The following is a 19,967-nucleotide window of genomic DNA, read 5'->3' on the forward strand; positions in this document are numbered from 1 at the left end:
TAAAAGACAGAGAGAACCAAAACAAATAGTCCAGAGAGTAGTTTTTAGGTAGCAAGTTGGGTAAAAAAAGCTTTCTTCTTTAAATTTACTGTAAATTTGAATATGGTAGAGGTTGCATACCTCTGTGGAAAACATGTTATTTCATTATGGACTGCTAATTAACAGCTGCTTTTCATTCCAGAGCCAGTTGCATAGTAGCAACAGAAAAAGCAGTTCACTAATAAAAACTATAAATATTAAACATATACGCATGTATCATGGAATTCGGGGCTTGCTGAAAGGAGAGTGCTTTGCCTTTAGACTTCACAGAATCTAGCATTTCATCCAAAAAGAAAGATGGGAGTTTGTTTTTAAGAGCAATCAGGAGATGGGTCTTTCATCATTGTGTAGAGGCTCTCCTGTGTAACAGATGTAAAGTCCAGCTTGCCAGCTTTACCACACTCTGTTGACATTTACCAGGGTCTAATGGACACATCAGCTCAGGAAAAACCAGTGTGCCGTGCCCAGCTCCACCAGACCAGCCACGTTGCTCAACCCACCAGAGCCACTGCCCAATGACAAGGAGGTTGGTAAGAAATCCTGGGCTCTGGAAGAGACCCGCCAATCCTGCACTGCTCCATCGTAAATGAAAGTGAGCAGAGCTGACTCACCTGCCAACCATTTTGACCTGAATTTGCAGAGATCTTCACTTCATACTGAAGTGGGTATGGCATCAGCACAGGGTCGGACCAGCAGATCTTCACTTGACCTTTCTCTGTCATTTCTAGATGCAGGTTCAAAGGAGGTTCAGGCTTTACTGTGGACAAATTAATTGACAAGTTTACCACTAACCTTATTGCCTGTGACTGCTGGCAGTAATGGGTTTTTAGTGATTCAGAAGTCTCTTTCACACCTTTTCTTTAAACCCAGTTTTCAAGAGCTGCTCTACAGCTAGTGTACAACAGAGTAATGTTGAGTAATATCACTGGAAAAGTGCACCCTGGCATTGTTATATAGTTATCAGGACATACCGTTTGACCTAACATTTGCCTTAAAACTACATGAATTTCTTGCCTTGGGCCATGATTCTTCCCAGTAACCAAGCACTAACCTACCTGTTTTGCTGAAAAGAGGACTGAGGGATGGGAGTGCTCAGCAAAGCAATTTGTACAGCTTCTTAAGATACAGGAGGTAATGTCCTCATATGGTACACAAAGAATTTCTAAATACTCCCATCCCTTCCACAGTGACTATGGCTATGAAGGAAGGGTCTCCAGGAGAGCTACATTAGGGCAAATTAAAAATGGAGGGTTTCAGAAACTTCCCACAAGGATGAAGAGAACTCTTTGGAGAGGGAAATGGATGGGCAATTTAGAATGATGATTAGGATTACATTCACCCTTCCTCGAACAAAGGCAAAGAACACTACTTTTAGCTGTTACTGAGACCTTTTCAAATCACTGTGTAAATACAGTGTCTTTTGGTTGACCTTGTCCTCACTCACAGCTCTGAGTTTCTCCCATACAAGAGTAATATTTTGTTAAAAACCAATGCAGAGTAAACAGCACATGCAAAAGCTGAAGAGAAAGCATTTCCAAGAGGCTTAGGCAGTGGGCACATGTTCACATCAAGTACCATCTGGACTGGATGTCCACAGCCCGCACCCACCCCCCCCAGACATAACCATTACTTCCATTCAAGGCTTTATGCTGTCTACACTATGTTTTTGCTAACCTGGAAAATATGAGTGCGGGAGGCTGGGAAAGGCTCACAGAAGTAGTTCTAATGGGAGAATGAAAATGATAGTAACCTCCATGTAGGTGAAGGTGGGCTGGTAGCAGTAACCGAGCTGGCAGAGTTAGGAAGATGACGCACATCCATGGTGCTTAGCTTAGAATTGCCTCCTATCATTTGAACCACGTGATCAGACAACACATTAGTCTTTCCTGGAACCTCCTACTGCTCCTGTGGGGTCCGCTCAAGTAAGAGTCTGCCTCTATCAATACCAGATTAAATACAAAATAGCCTTTCATTGATCTCTCAGCTCTTCAAGGTGTATCATTTAAGTGGTCGTACTGGAATCTCACTCAGTTTAACAAAAAGTTATTATTTTCAGTATAAATTCACTACACTAAGTCAGATCTTATTTTATTATTACTTACATACCATCTCAAAGCAATTAACTTAATGAAGACCAGCAGGAAGTGATTTGGGAGGAGGTATGACTTTTAAAACAAAAATCAGTAATCTTTGTCTGTATTGTCACGAAAGTGTAATGTAATGGTGTCTGTTCTACTGATGCCACCTGTTCTATTAATATAACCTATAAGCAAGTACAACTCTACATTACACAAGTATTCAGTTTTAACTTTCAAAATAATTTTTAATTGAGCTAAATCTTGGCAGAACATATACTAATATTATGCATTTTAAAAACATACTTCACTAAGCAGAACAAACTAATTACATAATTTTAAATATTGGCAGATGCAACTCTGAATTTTTAATTTTTTCCTGTAGCATAATTTAAAAGCAGCATGATGAAAAATGCAATCTCTCATCTTCAAAACTAGCCCACCCAGGGAGTTTTAACTTATTCTGTCTGCAAAGCACATCAGTTAGAAAGAAGTTTATAAAATTTCTATTTTTTTTCCTCACAGCTGACAGAGTCCCTGCCTTTTTGAAATTTGCCAAGATCTGCAATAACTGTGCATATTGTATAGCAACACATATCAAATTCATGACAGTATAGTTTTAACTTGATTAACTACAGAGGAATGTTTTCCAACTTGGAAGATGCTAGTATTGTATGTGTAAGGAAGAAAGCATCAGGACAACAGAGCTGCTTGAGAAAAGAGGTGGGTTTATTTGCTAAGTAACTTTAGGAACAGCTTTTCCCCCCCCCCTCACTTTTTAATTCAAGTCCTCAGCAGCATAGACAGATAAGCTCCACCACTGCCCCAGACTCAGGCACAGAGAAGTCCTGATTAGAAATGAAAGCTCAAGTATGTTGACAGCCTGGCCTTTGCTCAGTATGGTTTTGTACCAGAGCCCAGACAGGCATTAGGCAGCTAAGAAATGTGTACAGCACCTGAGTAAGTGAGACAGCACCAGGGAGCCTTCTCCTTTTCTGTCTGCGCCCTCCTTCTCCAGAAGGGACATCCTGCTGCTGTTCTCCATTAAAAAAGGTTTAAAATATAGGTCATACTTACCTATGTCTATGGGCTTGACTGACATCAAAGGTGACCACAGAGGTGTTACACCAATCATCATCTTCAGCCACATGATGTAAGTGTAGTTGAGTCTCAGAGAAGGCACACAGCACTCACATTTGTCATACTCGCTACAGTCACACTCAGCAACCATTACAGTCCCCTTTAGAGAGCTCGTAGATACATCTCCCAGTGATAGCTCTGATCTACAAGGGAAAAAACAAACCATGAAACAAACCAAACCAGTATTTCTTTCTATACTCTATCTCAATAGAGGAGGTTTGCCCATCTGGATAAGGTTTATTTGGAGAAAAAAAAAAATAATGAAAAAAGTAAAAAAGGCAGTAATTGTAACCAATTGTTTTTACTTTGCTGCTTCTCCCTTTTAAAATGGTTTCCAAGTAAAGTAAATATGATTTCATGACAATTATTCCTAAGGTTTGGCTTTAAAACCAACGTGTTACAATACTAGATGATACCTGCAGTTTAGTCAGACTAGTTTCTGATTCTTGATGGTAACTATTACTAGATAGTTCTTACACACACAAAGTTAGTTTGCATTACAGTGCACTAATTGGCAGCTCTCTGCCATCCCCATAGAGATTATGTTCTAATTCCTATTCATGAGGCACTGAAATAATATCTAAACAATTTAACATTCTTTCCAGCTTCTGCTACAATTAAGCATTATCAGTAATAGAATAATAAAAAAAAACTATTCAAGTGAAAAACAAGTTTTGGAATAACAAAAGGCTAAAGAACTCCACCATTCAGAACACATTTTAGCACTCATTTTCAACAACTTACAGTATTTGGGAAAAAAAAAAAAAAAAAAAAAAGACACCTGTCCTCCAAAAGTCTTAACATTGTGCAGTTAACTCCAAGATAAGGCTTTAATTATTTTTATGCACAGCTTGTTTCTGTAGATAGTCTAATGTTTCCTAGGAAAGCAAATTATTTACTCACATGCATTACTACTATTGTCTTGGACAGGCTCACGGAAAATATTTAGTAAGTAACTTACTGCATTTTACTTTTATTGCTTCTCAGAATGAAGCTGAATTTGACTTAATGTTCAGATTTAGTTTCAAGCTTTTTTATTATTATTATTATTATTATTAACCCTCCTTCCTTGAGAGTTTAACATACATGGGTTTTGATTACATAATCCACTGCAAAAACTGTATGGTCTAAGATAACCTTTTGAAGTTTTAGAAGCTAATAGCTGCATGGACATAATGTAAGTTTCATAAAGAGTTTAATCAGATTTTCTAACAATATGATTTCAATACATTTTAAATGAAATAAATGACAAAGTAAGTAGCATATACTGATGCAAGCAATCATGCATGATGTCTCTTAATGACAGCTAATGTTTTACAGGATACAAAAAGAGCGTACACATTCATATTGAAATACAGGCCATCACATTTCGTTTATATCTCTGAAACATATACAATTTTCCTTGGGTCAACTACAAGCAGCAGCACGAAGAAGACCCATACTATTTCCCATGTACACATGAGTATGCAGATGCTTTTCAAGTATGTTTTACAGGCATTTTTAGAGCAATCCTCGTGCATGATTACTCTTTTATACATGTTTTCAATCTCCACTGACTTCAGTCAAACTGTTCTCGATTTATGAAATAAATACTGCACAAGTGGGCACAAAGCTGCTTCTATCCTTAGAGCAACCAGCAGTTCCCTGAAGTATTCTGCATTCTCATTTCTATTCCACAGATATTCTCTGGGCTCTTTCAAACACAGATACACGTTTATGGTGTACTGCAGGTATTTGGTGACACAGGCCTCCTTAAGGTAGTGAATTTAATAGTGTGAATACTTTGTGGCCAAACTTCTCACAGCAGCAAAGCCAAGGCAAATCCTGAAGTTAAACCATCCTGGATTCTTTCCTGCTTTTGACATTTCATCCTTACAAAAAAAGCTTATGTTTTGAATTGTTCTGAAGTTTGGAATTATTTCTGTATAGTAAGGGTTTTGTTTTACTAATTCAGAGAAAGAAATTGAAATTAATAGAATAAGAACCTTTCTGTAAAATTTTTAAATGGTTTTATAGTTGGTATGACTCATTGTAACACTTGAATTCAGGGAAGGCAGAGAACTCTACATTGGAGGAGAAGAAAGGACAAGATTTTCTGGTTTTTGTTTTTAGTCAACTTGGTATCTAGTACATTTAATTGACTGTAGAGCACAGGGGAAATGGGCATGATTCACTGATCCCATTACCATAATCTGCCCTACTTAAAAAAGAAAAGGTCAAAAATTGAAGACAGGTTGGAAGCGAACAAAAGGATGACGAATTATGAGGAAGAGCGCATGCAAATCATGCTGACTGGGACTGCAAGGGAACCCACAATGTACACACATGGATCTCCTTGAATCGGGGCCCCACTCCCCTCATCTTTCACTGATCACCACACATACATTATGCATCCACCTTGTTTTTAGGAAACTCTTTGAAGCTGGTTAACACAAGGATTTTCAATAACACTATGCCCTCATAGCACCTGTACTCTGCAATAATGACCCCATAAGCTATGCAGGTTCATATGCGTATGTAGTTTACATTTATTAGTGCTACAGTCAGTGAATACTGACATTCCTAAAATAATTTTTACCAGGACTCATAGACTTTAGGACACAAGAATTATGGAACCTTATACTGATGGTATCTGGCAGACATACAGTTTTTAAATTACTTGGAATATTTTTGTCTTTATAGTTGTGGCTCCACTTCTTTCTCCTGAATTTCCTTTCAAAGACTTCGCAGAATTTTCTTTTAAGTTTCTCTGCCTTTTATTGCTGCTCGCAGATTTTATTAGTCTCAAAAACCCCACAATCAATCCATAAGAATGTAGTCTTTTCAGCAAACCATGTCTTTAATCTGATCTATCTGGAAAGCAGTTACCTCCACCCCCATCTTTCTCCTAATCATTCCTAATAATTATTTCAATTTTTAACTGTCAAACTGAGCTCATTTGCACCCAGAAGACCACCTGTGTACAGGGGGAAAAAAAAAAAGCTAGAGAGCTCCTCCCCATGTTGTGTTATGCCAATATTGTGTTTCAAAGGCCACTTATTTGGGAGTAAAAAGGCATAGGTTGTTATTTCTCCCTGCTCCCATCACACAAACCTTTTCATTTGTTTACTGTATAAAATGCTGTGTGTAGGAATGCAAGTGTAACTGGAGGAAAATCCTGTGGCTCCATGCCAGGCAGGCCTTCCACCCCTTGTGACAGAGAATTACCAGTATCTCACTTCTACGCTGCAGACTTCTCTTACAGCTCACCACTTCTGCAGGCAACCAGGGCAAAGCAAGGGGAAAGACCAAGCTATGTTATCAGATGCCAGGTCTGCTCCCGGAGGAAGATAGCCGGATACTAAAAAACAGGGTAATGAGCTCTGCATTTCCGCAAACTGGCAAGACACAGGGACTATCTCACAAAATTGAGTTTGGGATAAGAGAATAGATCAATGGAGGGCGTAATTGTGAGAGGCCTCCACATCAACTTACTCCAAATTGCCTGGGCTAAATGTATGAGACCTGATTACAAGCAAAACAACAGAAAGCCGAAGTATTTTGGAGAACTGTGGCAGCCTGGGATTGCACGAGCAGCCTGTCATCTTCAGTTTGGCTGCAGATGGATCCAGTCACAGAATAACTGTTGTTCCTAAACTGCAGATACTGACTTTAGAGGAGCTCATGCTTATAAAGCCCTCACAAGTTCAGGAGAGGTCAGTGACTTCATTCAGTAGAATGAAAGGAGAAATTTGGGGTAAACTTAAAACAAAGCAATGGGCTATTAAAAACTGGAGTTTTTCCATCAGACTTGCAGCACACTGAGAGAAGCTATAAATCCTGGTTCAACAAGCACTTTACATCATGCAACAGTGATCAGATCTAAGCCAGATCCAAATTGTGGTGGGGGGAAGGAAAGACAGAGGGCTTATAAAATATATGAGTATATACTATGTCCCCATTCAGTTTTATAGTGCTGGCTGCTGGAATTGGAGAGCTTTGTCTTGGCACAGAGAGGTAAGCAAAAACCAGATAGGTACTAAGCATATGAACTTCTGTGAACGGATTACCAGAGCCCACCTCTGAGATTCAACTGAAAACTAGTGAACTGGACTAAAGTTTTAACAGCTGGCAGAGAAGGGAGGGACAATGTGCAAAGGCAATGTGACTTTAAGCTGGAAACACGGGACTAAAGCATAAGACACTGCAGAAGAGGGGGGGGAACAAATAAAAATGTACTGCATGCCCTGAACCACAGAAGTAATTAACATTGCAACAAGGGCATGTGTCCAAGGATTGCTTTTCTTTTCCACTCCAAACACTGCACTTCTCAGTTGTGCACAAATAGTTCTTTTAGTCAACACCTTAAGTTAACACCTCCTAAATGTTTTGTATTTTGGTGCACAATTCAACCATACTTCAGAAGGTGTCATTACTTATGCTAAATTAATCCGTGGCCCCGTGATGAACTTCTAGACTTCAGACACTGCAGAATGTCTTTAGTGAATTTCAATCAATTTCTTGCAATTGGACCACCTAACCAAAAACAAAAGGTCAAAATTGTTTTAGGAAGAAATACATCAACTTCTACAATTCCTCTAATTTCAGGAAAGGTACAACATCACATTTAGGTAGCTATGTTGAAGTGTATCAGAAATAAGGTCACCACTGTAACTCTCCTTTCAATATTTCTATATATTGTTTGTGCAAGTGCTACCTTTATTAAGAATTGATGGAGCAAAGCTGTCTGAGGTTCTAAGGATTTTCAATAATTATATCTCAATATATTTTATATATATAGTAGCTCTAGGACAATACTTATTTGAACTAGCTGCCCTGTTAAACTGCAGAACATCTGATGGCTGCCAAGCTCATGAGAGGATAAGTCTCTAATGAAAGGTTAATATTCTCCAGCTGAAGAAGGCTCAATGTGTAACTGATGCACTCAACTAAGCCACCAGTCTTGAGGCAAATTGCATGATTTATCCTTAAAAGCATGGGAGCCTAGGCCCAGAACTGAAGGAGAGCCTCACAGGTACTTCAAATAGGTCAGAAATATGAGTACACCATATACATCACCATCCGCTGAAAGGGCAAATTATAATCAGTGCTCAAAATTAAACTGGCAGCATTCATCTGTGTCACTACGAAAGGATCCCTAAGGCTAAGTGATTCCAGTTAATGTAATTAACCACTGGGGTTTACAGCATTCCTAAAATACATACAACTGGAAAGATCATTCACTTTTGATAGACAATCAACCTAATGTGTCTAATTAAGTTTCAGAATAATCTTTCTCCTCCCAAACACTTGCTGCTACAGAAGGTAAAATCCCTATTATTACCCTTGCTTGAGCTTCTTACAGAATACTGTCGTAACACTGTTTTGGACAGAACAAAACATTTTCTATTCAAAAGTAACTTGATATCATTTACAAGCAGGCAAACTGTGGATGTGTAAAATAAGAGGATACTTTTTTAATGCTGAAAATAATAAAAGCTGCTGAAGACCCAAGATTTTTTGTTGTAGATTCTTCTAGGTCATTATTTTTGTACATTGCCTGTCCTATATGTGAGAATTCTGGCTTGATCTCCAGACTCCCAGGGAGTAACACATGCCAGGAATGCATATTTTTAAAACTGGGAATGTTTTCAAGGTATTTTGGCTCATGTGAATAAAATGTTAAGGTATCAGCAAGCCAGCAGGGAAACCTGTCACCTTACCAAAATCTGAAATGCTCTGCTAGCTGTTCCCCCAGAACACAGGGACCCTAAAAGAAAAATATTCATATGAAACCTGGAAAATGAAACAAGTTCTCCAATGTCAGGGACTGCACTGCATCTCTCCTTTGCAGCAAGAAGTAATCAAATACAGAAATGCCACAAGGACTCTGGTGAGTCCATAGGGCCTGCTCTCATAAATTGCATGACACTCACTGAATTCCCTTCATAACACAAAGGATGTCTTCATCCCAGCTGGGACTCGAATCTGTTGTTCCACAGATGTTAGGCATACCAAAAAAATTCAATATAGAGATTACTACACTAGGATTACTGGCAAAGATTTTTCTATTGCAGTTGAGGCTGGATGGAACAGAGGCAAAGTCAGACCTACTTCTCCCACAAACACACACATAATGGTATTTCAGAAATCAAAGTAATGAGGAACACTGGAAATGGGAACCCACTCAAAATGTGATTTCAGCTTTAAAGTATTATGTCAACTAAAAAACCATATTTATTAGTAGTTAATACACTTGCTTTCTACCCTGACTACAGGGATAATATGTGGCAAGTGATATCTGGCTTTTTAAGTAGAAGTCATCACTTGTAAATTCAGCTAATTCAACTATTTATCTTTATCCTGTTTCCTAAGGAAATTAAGACTGTGTGTTCATGCTATTCCTTCCAACCTATCCGTAATTCAGAAAAAACAGTGTGGTTTTGTAAGTGGAATCAAATAGATTTTACAATCTAATCAAGCAGGTCATGTATACAAGACCTGCCCACCCCACAGTCAGGACGATTACCATCTATTACCATTCCAGAGAATATTTACCGCAGTGACAACTGCACAGGTGGGTGTCTCTCAGAGGCATCAATGTGGTTAGAGTAGCATTTGGCATTGGTTTAAATGCAAAGTAACATAATTACTTTAACAGAGAGAGCTTTATGGTCAAAAGCACAAAAAAGGCAGAACCAAGATTAACATTAAGCAACTGTAACAGCAAAGACATCTTAAGCAAGTCAACACTGATTTCATTAAAGCATTTTAAGAAACATGGGAAGGACAGAGGAGGGGGATTCTCCACTCCAACTGTTTCTCATTTGAAGACAGAAACATAAACTTTCCATACTGACCAAGATTACTTTTAGATAAGACAAAGGTACATAACTTACCATCTGCTTGCAAAGCTAATGCTACCACTGTGCTGCGAGCTTGAGAGGCCAATGTTTATATTTTAGAAAATGCTTTCAGAGTTCTAATGCCAACAGTGACAAATTTAACAGAGTCTGTACTTACACAGCATATGAAAGATTAACCTTCACGTCGGCTCTCAAGTACAACTTCAAAAACCGCAGGCTACAAACTAATAGGCCCAGCTTGCCTTGAATCCAACATTCAATGTTCCAATTTGAATCTGAACAAAAGAAAAGGATTAAACATTTCTGAACTACATTAAAACAAAACAAAACAAGAAAAAACAAACCAAAACCAACTGAAGAGCCAGGATAAAATTCACTTACAAAGAGAAGACAAGTAACATATTCACAAAGATGAGGCTGGACCACAAGTGTGCAAAAGTTTACGAATAATACTTGCTGAACTGGGCACCAGTATATGCCCTTAAACACTTAAACAGCTAACAACCTATGTGATACTGCTGCATTCTAATTATTAGAGAAGGAATATATTTTACCTGGCTTTACGGACAAGGCCATAAGGGGAAGAAACAAATTAAGCTGCTGCAGCTGGTTGAAGGTTTTCCTACTGTTAACTGGTACAGCCTCTACGTGGCTGTACTGCATACACTTTGTGCACATATATGCAGCTGTACTGCATACACGACAGCAACAAATTTAGTGTGGCAGTCTCTAACAGAGAATTATTTGTTCCATGGGACAGTTCTTGTAAAATGAAATTCTACTCTGCTGAGGTCAATGAGATTCCTGCCACTGATAGCAGTACGCCAACAGGCCATTATGCTGCTCAGAGACTGTGGTTTACAGGAGGAGAAAAACAGCCTAGGAAAAAAATAATTCAATCTAATCCATGTACAGATATTTACTAAGGCATCACAATCCAGGCAGAAAAAAATGGCACTTGCTCTCCATCTCCCCCGCCTCCTGAAGGAGTTTAAAGCCCATATCCACAAAAATATTTAAAATATTTCTCATAGCGTCTGAACACCTTTGAAGATCTGGGCTTACATCCTTACATGCAGTGCTACATATTTTACTTAGAATTTCCCTAGAAAGACAGCCAACTTTTTTTTTCCCCTTTGAAACTGCTATACAATCTCCTTCATCTTCCACCACAGACTTCTGTGAGGAAGGATTTTACAATACTATGTTGTCTGCTCTGGATAAAAACAAATACCCATTAATACAACCCACTCCCCCTCCTCCCAAACAACAAAATACCCCAACCATTTTTTGAAGAAGTAACTTCTTATGCCCTTGAATGGAAAACCTACCTATTTTCTGTGAAGCAGAGATACTTATTTCTGAAGGAATAAACTTCCCTGCTTGCATGCTTGCTCTGTACAAAGAACAATCAATGTCGCTATCACTCCAAAGGCAACACAGAAAACTTTCTTCATTCATTATCAAGGGAGGCTTGGTTTCGGATGCTCCATGGTCTCTCCTCAAACCAGGCCAGCTCTCTACCACTCCAGCAGAGAAAGGACTCAAAAATGTCTCATTCATCAGCATACAGGGTAATGTAAAGTTCCTGGGAGCAATTTGATGGACCATACAGTGGGCAACTGCCATTTGAAGAAAGTCTGCAAATATAAAGGCAAAGATATCGGAAATAAAAGAAAATGTTCATATTACTTGACAGTGAAAAGGCAGGGGCTGATGTTATATAGAAACACGTTCATTACATAAAAATCAGACTATTTACAGGGACTATTCTCCTCTGAGTTGCAGACAAAATTACTAAAAACATCCCCTCTGAACTGGTGTCACAACTGACAGATGCCAGCCTTCTCCCCCAAAGTCACTACACCTAACTTTTTGTTTTTTCAACCTCTTAAAATAATTCAAGACCAAGACTGTAGGGGAAGCATCAATTTGGGGTAAATTAGCTTATATTAATTCAAATTACAGTGAATCCTAAACCTAAGTTCACACACGATACAGGTATGAGTCTCATCTCCCCCTGTAGCGCTGGGACACTTGCAATCCAGCTCTTGTTAACATAGCTCCATTACCGCAGGAAAAATAATCCCATTGTAAATATAACACATAGTCACATTGTAACTGTTAAATACCAAAGAATAGTATTACAAGAATAAATGACTGGATGTGACCATGCAACCCCAGGGCATTATCTGAGAAATGAGATGTAGGAAAAGAATAATCTTTTCCATCAGACTGAGATTCTTCAAAATAAAATCGCTCTGACCACAATTGTAGCTCTTGTTGGTAAGTCATAGCTTGAATTACGCTAACAATGATTTTGAGAATGATGAGCATGTCGGTTTTGGAAACAGCTTACTGTAAAACACTGCATGAATTTCACAGATTAAAGCTCTAGTTACAGAAAGGCATGTGGGTCATTTTTTCACTTTGCATTTAGCTTAGTAAGGGCATAAATATTTTAAGCAGTTCCTTAGATAGAAATTAATTGATGCTCTATGCCTTGCAATAGCCAAAACAAGAAAAACTTCATTTCTCTACCACTGTTTGATTAATAGCACAGAAGCATAAGCTAAATAATATAAAAACACAAAGTGAAAGCTTTTAAAAAAGTACATGCATGCTACCTTAAAAGTAGACACTGTGTTACTATGCAGTGTGTTAAAACGACTTGTTTTCTCTTTACACAGATTTTGTATTGCCAGACTCCTGAAGGGTTCTGCTTTTTCCTCCACTCTCATTTAACAGAGTTTGTGCCTCTGTAAATATCAGCTTCATTAGGCCTCCTGTCTGCATGCAGAAGATTCAGTTGACCGAACAGACTATTAGTCCATAATACACGATTAAAAAAGGACAAAAGAGTAAGTGACATGACTGCCTATGAAGCAGGACAGATAACTAACATACTACCCAATTCACAGCATCAGTTGGGGGGTGGGAAGAGATTCCTGCCAGTCATCTCTTTTTCTAAAGAGATTGCCCTTCACATATCACACCAGACAATCTCACAGGATTAATTAAATCCTATAAAGTCAAAATGTGTGCAGCTACTTACCACTTCTGCAGAAGTCTTAAAAAAAAAGAACTATAATATATTACAATACAGAACATTTAGCACAGGATTGCTATAGCTCTTAAATATCCATTAATAAACAGCAGCATGCATTAAGAATGTTTTCCTGCTACAGGTGTAACCGTTTGTCCATGACACAGACACACAGGAGGCCATCACTTACAGTTCTGTCCCTCAAATAGTGGCTTATTTCATGTCTGGGTTAACAGGGCTAGAAACATGCCAGCCATGGCTATTTGCTTATTCAGAATCAGACAGAGATGGCCACTCAATAGATACACTGACTTTCAGTCATTACAGGCCATCAGGTAGTGACAAACTGCTCTGAGGCCTAACAAAAACTCCCTGAGGCATCCAGGTTTTCTAATTAAAAGGTACACAATATGTTTAGATTACGTAAGGTGTTTAAAAAAAGGATGTCAACAACACAGTATTTGATAATTGCATAATCCTTGAGTGGATAAAGGCACATATATAGAAAGATAAAGATAGATGCATACGTATATAGAAAAGATAGATATAAAGATGTATATGTATATAGAAAAGATATAGAAATCTAATTATTTATTCATCTTTTGTGAAGATACAAGATGACACAAATTTTGAAACTAACTTCACTGGATTACAGCATCTGCTTTCTCCCTGAGCATCATCACCAAAAGTCTTTAAATAGTTCTTATTTTAATCAAAAAAATGAAAAGCAAACACCAGCTGTCCCTGAACAGCATACACCAATACTGTTACAGACATTTCCCAATTAGAAAACCAGTTTATTATACCCAACATTTGCAGTTAATTGAGCACCCTTTAACAGCACTGTGCACATGAAAGCAGGAATGTCAGCTAACTAAAAAAGCAGAGCTCAAACTCAAAGTGACACCCTGGTTACACTGAACTAAACAGAAACTTTGCAGTTTTGATGGAACCAGGATTTTCCCTTCTGCTTTTGGACCTATTAAGGTAACAAAACAAACTGCCCATGACCTTCTACCTTATCAAATTTTGACTGGGGCATTTATTTGAATGCATCTTGACTCACCACATACTTTCTACTGATGTTTTCTGATCTTAAAAGTCAGTTGCACTGCTTTTTGGGATAAGACACATAGGCACAACCCTGAGAATGTCAACATTTCAATTCCGCACAATGATAACATCAGGTCCTTTGTACATTCTAGTTGCATGTTGTGATAAGATACTAATCCAGTAGCATGACTTGAAACACCACTGTAAAACAGAAATGGTGATTACTCTTCTACATAATTTCCAACAGACTTATTTTTTTATTAACTTACCCAATAGCACAAACATGGTCAGAACGATTTGCCAACACATCTTGTTTTGTAGAGCAGATCTGAAAAACATATAGAAAATTAACTGAGAGGTGATAATTATCAGCCTATTATTTCACTAGGGTTTCATTTCTGTGCACTTCAGTTAATTTGATACTCACACCTTTGTAGGCAGAAAGGAAGAATAAATCAGAATGTCATTTGAGAAAAAAAGCATTGCTTAGAATATCAATTAAATATCAATACAGCTCTTCTTTCATTGTTAGAGCTAGATAGTACTTCATTTCTCCAAGCTTTTGCTGATCATTGTTCACCTTCTGGGTTTGGTCATCTGAAAGGCACTACAAATCCAAACAACCTAAAGGCCCAGGAGATACTCAATTTTTGAAGTGCAGCATCCACTCGGGCACCCATTTCAAGGGTAAAGATTTCACTAAACTTTATAGTAATATTTCAATACTGTTCTTTCATTTCAGGTATTTTGTTCTTTTTTATGTTCATCCCATAGTTATGTAAATTCTCTTAAAACCCAAATATAAGCATTTTATACTTTAAAAAAAGCTCAGTAGAGGATATCAGAGTAAAACATACAGAATTTGGTTACTGTTGTAGTTAACCAGAACTGAATGATTAGTAAAATTTACAGCTCAAGTCAGACAGAGAATGCTGGGGCAAGAAATAATATTTAGGGAGTCCCTCCAAAGTATTCTCATTCCTTAAATATTTCTGAGAACAATTTCCTTGAGAACTTCTATGTTGCTAAAAGAACTGGTGCCAACGCTAGGTAATCCACTGGCCTTTCAGTTTGGGGGTGCATGTACTGTGCTATACATACATATGCACTTTACGATACGTACAGACTACTGTGGTGGGAGAGTTTCCGTACTGGCTACACAGCCTCGAAGGAAAGCATATGTGGACACAGAAGACCAGAAGGAGATAAAAAGGGTGATTCCTTCCTGGTTTTTACCACTCCTGTCAGTGCACAGTCTGAGTACATCCCCTTTGTCTCACCCAGGGCAGCACCTCAACAAGCCTCGGCAGAGTGGAAGGTCAGACCCACAGAGGAACCAGTGGCTGCTAATAAAACCAAAGAATTTGGTTACAATAAGGAAAGCCACCCTCTGCTCGGAGCTATCCTTCCTCTCCCTCTTGCCCTCACCAGAGACTTTCATATGATCACCCAGTGACCCTGACACTGCTTTAAGCCTTGACCAGGGCTTAAAGCAGAGGTGATGCAACAGGCAAAGCTGAAGCAGCAGACAACTGACCAGTGAAGTTACAATATTTCAGTGTTCTTGTCTCCCTGCAAGCTCTCCCACAAGGAAAGCCCTTGCAAATTTAGCTGGGGCTGGAGATGGAGGCAAGCCATTTCTTCAGCACAGACCATCTTCATTTTGGTCTGCAAGATAAGTCAGTCCCATCCACTTTTCTCCCCATTCACTCCGGTTATAATCAGAGTACATTTTAAGCTACATTTTGAGCAATTAAAGAGGAAAGCTCAAAATTTCAAAGGCAGTGCTTCACAACCCCTACTTCAGAGGAAAATTTGCCTCTCAGCACAGCTGTTAGGAGGCCAACCTTACCTGTGACTCTTCCATTAGTCTGTTTCCTAATAGGTGAGCCATGAAGGCCAGAGGAATTATCTAGCTACAACCTTCTATTAAGTCAGTCATTTCACAAAGGTACAGGCTGGGATTATTTCCAAAAGCCTATGATGGAAGCTATCTAGTTTTTTCCCAAGTTTCTGACTGAAGAAAAAAAATAACCTTTTAAAATCATTTACTTGACACAAGCGTACACTATTCATACTATTAAATGTATGGTTTAATGAAAAACAGTCCTTGTTACTCTTTTAAAGGTGCAACAAAAATTTGCTGTTCATAGCCCAACTACTTCTCAGGAAGAAACTGGCAGAGATCACTTCCATATGTTGTACAAGAAAATCAGACATATATTTGAAAAGCTTATAAAGTTATCAATATGTCATGGATGCTATTGCAAATGCTTTAAAGCTCTCACTTTCAAGACAAGTAAAAAACTTCCACCATCAAGAGCTCTAAATAATCCATAAAGTTAAGGTCCATCACTTGCTCTCCCCATCACAGGCACTGCAAGAAGCAAAAGCTGTCACCCAGATATCTTAGTCCTATTGCTCCTAGATGTTTAAAGGAAAAGAGCCACTATTTTGGTAACTACACATATTTCGTTGTACTATTTCAAAGCACAATGTGAAGCATCATCTCTCATTTGTTCCTGGAAGTAAGAAGACAAAGAGTTAATTGTGTTAAGAGCAGCTGCTGTGTTAGTTTCACCCAAGCAATACCTACTGTAGACTGAAAAGAAAGCAACTACAGATCCCCAGAACTACACACATCACAAAGAAGGAAAGTTGTAATTATGCAGCCTACTGAAGATAAAGGCATTTTCATTTCCTGCTGCCATAAAAGTGACCAGATAGAGCAAAGAGCTTCTGACATCAGCACTAATTTAACCATAATTAAAAATATTTGGACCAGAAAGCAGAAATACAGCTCGAGACATCTTCTCTTCCTACTTCTATTGCATTTTACTGCCAATTTTTACAAAGGTGTTATTTTTCAATCCTGGTTCCAACAATGTTCATGAACAAAAAACAGCACTGTACATAGTAAAAAAGCAATGTAAGCTGCATGTCACCAGCATTAGCTCCTTTTCTGTTCAAAGTTCGGTATCACTTGTGTAAACTTTACACAGGAATTGGGTAAAAACAGGTATCTACAGATAATTCCCAGGACAAGATGAATGTACTACTGGACTGGACAGGACTACCCAGTATCTTTTCTAGTGAGAATATTGGAACTTAGCAGAATTCCTAACGTCATTGTAAGAAAGAATACAAGTTTTACAAGAAGTGTTACAGGAACAGGAAGTTAAATAAAGGAGAATTATTAAAACTTGTAACTATAGCTCCATCCCAGAGAGAGTAAGTTAACACAGCAAGGACAAATGGTTTTACGTGTGGCTGGGGAAGTATCCATACAAACAGAAGGAATCAGGGTCCATTTTAACACATCTGTCTCAACATGCTGCATTCTGAAACCACCAACTTCACTGTTGCTGCGTACAAGAAATATTCCCGCTTCATAGGTAAATAGTATGTTCCTCTGCATGCTAACCACCACAAAAGAAACTTCAGCAAGTAGAGTCTTTGCCCTGACAATTAAAAAACAAAACACAGCAGATACAGCGAGCAAGGAGGACACCAATGAAAGTAAGATCATTTTTCTTTACACAGTGGCTGAGAAGTCATACAAACCATTGGCATATTAGCATGGGAAACATTTTCAGCGCAGCCTGAAACAAGCATGGCTGGTGATCCACAAACACCTGCTCACTGGGCATGGAAAACGTACTGGAAGTTTTCCTTTTCCTTCTGGAGCCGCCTTTTTTTTCAGTTTCTTGTCCTGACAACTTACATTTCTGTATGTCTCCTTTCTGAACCACAAAAAAAAAAAAAGGGTTAATGCAAAGAGGACTGCAGTATGAGGCAGGTCTACCTGTCCAGTTGGAACATCAGTGAACAGAGGGTGGCACTGGTGACTAAGAGTGCCAAGCCTCTACAACCCATCCTGAACTAAGCGGAGTACCACAACCCTGACACCAATAAACTCAACTGTGAAATTCTCACCGTCTTTTACAGGGACAAAGAGACTAAATGAGCAAATGTCGCAAGATCAGAACCTTACATATTAGTGGTTTCCAATGAGCAATTTCAAAGCCTACAGAAATGTATAGAAACTCAGTTGCCAGTATCTCCTATTTTTCCTCAAGTAATATACCACACGCACATACAGGGTCTGGAGTTCTTTTTTTCTTTTTCTTATTCCCACCCTCCCCAAAAAACAACAACAGCTGCTCATTAATGGGAAACAGGAACATAATACTGCAAGCATACAAACTGTCCCTGACTTTTGCAAGCACTCCACTACAGCTGTTTTTAAATATTTAAAAGATCTCTATAAAGCATAAAAATATTTTAGTAATAATGCCTATGCACAGCGTCTTCTGGCCTGCTCTTTAAGGGCACGGAGGACTTTCCAGTCCTGCTGGTTTTGGCAAGACCAGTGGTTCTTGGTCAGCCCTCCAGGGCACGGAATTTCATTGCATTTGTTTGTCATTTAGTAGATGCGTAAACATTATTAATAAAGAGTTCAGATAAGTGGAACATACAAACTAGCAATGAATAGGACTTGCATTGAATAATTTTGCTTTTTAATACTACAGCTTTAACCAGGGCAACCCAAGTTGCATGTCTCCCCACACACCAAGTACAGTAGAACTAGCAGCAGAGCTACCTTTGTCTCACTTGTGCCCAACAGCACAGCTACAAAACCAGGCTCCAAGTCTGCTGACGGAGCCTCTCTTCTGAAACTCAACAGCAAAACGTCCCAAACTCGAGAGAGCTTCTCCAGATTGTACCATTTCTCTTGACTGTACTGAAACCACCCCCTCATTTCACAGACACCCACGCTGCTCAACGACAGGTTCCCTTCACCAGCCCACGGCAGAGACGGAAGGCAGAGGATCCAGCAGCACAGCAGTTGTTTGCTCCTGCATCTCCACTAGTAGTGAAGTTTGTGCACGCTCATGACGCACAAGTTGAGACACTCAAGTTTCATAAATATTCCTGATTTTAAGTCAGCAATAGGGAAGAGCGTTTTTAATAAACGCTCGCTCTCGCTGTTTTTCGCTGATGAACATACATTAGTTTTTCCTTACGTGCAGCTGGAAGCAGAGGTCCTGTAATTATCTGGCACTTAAAACTCCTTCATATCATAGCCATACTTGGTAGTTAGGGGCTCTCGGTGTTTCCATTATAAACTCTATTTATAAATCCTGTGTCAATAATTAACATTAAATTTCCAAAGTGCTCTTCTATCAGAATGGAATATAATGGCTTCTGCAGCATCAGTGACTCACAACCCACATTCGGGGAGATTTCTTTTTTCTTTTGCTTCAGACACTAAGCCTCAAGAGAAAAAAAAAAAAAAATTAAAAAAACTCACAGGTCTGTTTTGGGTACACCACGCCACCCTCCAAAGTTGCCCGGTCCTTTCGAGAGCTGATCTGTGAGGGAAAAGACCGCTGGCTCACCCACCGGCTGTGTTCCGCTCTCTGCGTGTATTTTGGCAAAAAACACCCAGCTCTTCCTTTACCCTCCGGCTGCCCCCCCCCCCCCCTTTCCCCACTACCACGCGGGAAGGAGCCGGCCCGCCGGGCTGAGGGGTGACTGCTTCACCCCCCCCACGGCCGGCAGGAAAAAAAGGCGGGAAGCCCCCAGCCCCGCCGGCTGTCACGCGTGGCAAAGCCGCAAATTACAGAAACGATAGTAAATTCACCGACCTACTTCGCTTCGTTCCCGGAGTCTTAACCGACAGCCCAAGGTCACGTCTCGCCGCCTTCGCCCGCCCGCCGGGGAGCAGGACGGCCCCGGCCGCCGCCGCCCCGCCCGCTCCCCTCA

General features: G+C 39.3%; 1 protein-coding gene across 1 annotated transcript in view; it reads right to left on the reverse strand.

The window, feature by feature from the left end:
- LEPR (leptin receptor) overlaps positions 1–19,967 on the reverse strand; it is a 64,725-nt gene that overhangs the window by 20,728 nt on the left and 24,030 nt on the right. Inside the window, exons 2-6 of the mRNA XM_010561523.1 lie at positions 14,468–14,526; positions 11,431–11,739; positions 10,257–10,374; positions 3,192–3,397; positions 651–796 (exon numbers count right to left, since the gene is read on the reverse strand). Of these exons, the coding sequence (XP_010559825.1) occupies positions 651–796; positions 3,192–3,397; positions 10,257–10,374; positions 11,431–11,739; positions 14,468–14,526 (838 nt within the window). The remainder of the gene's footprint in view (positions 1–650; positions 797–3,191; positions 3,398–10,256; positions 10,375–11,430; positions 11,740–14,467; positions 14,527–19,967) is intronic.

Source organism: Haliaeetus leucocephalus, unplaced genomic scaffold (genome assembly GCF_000737465.1).
Source record: "Haliaeetus leucocephalus isolate CR32 unplaced genomic scaffold, Haliaeetus_leucocephalus-4.0 Scaffold147, whole genome shotgun sequence".
In the NCBI taxonomy this organism is placed as follows: Eukaryota; Metazoa; Chordata; class Aves; order Accipitriformes; family Accipitridae; genus Haliaeetus; species Haliaeetus leucocephalus.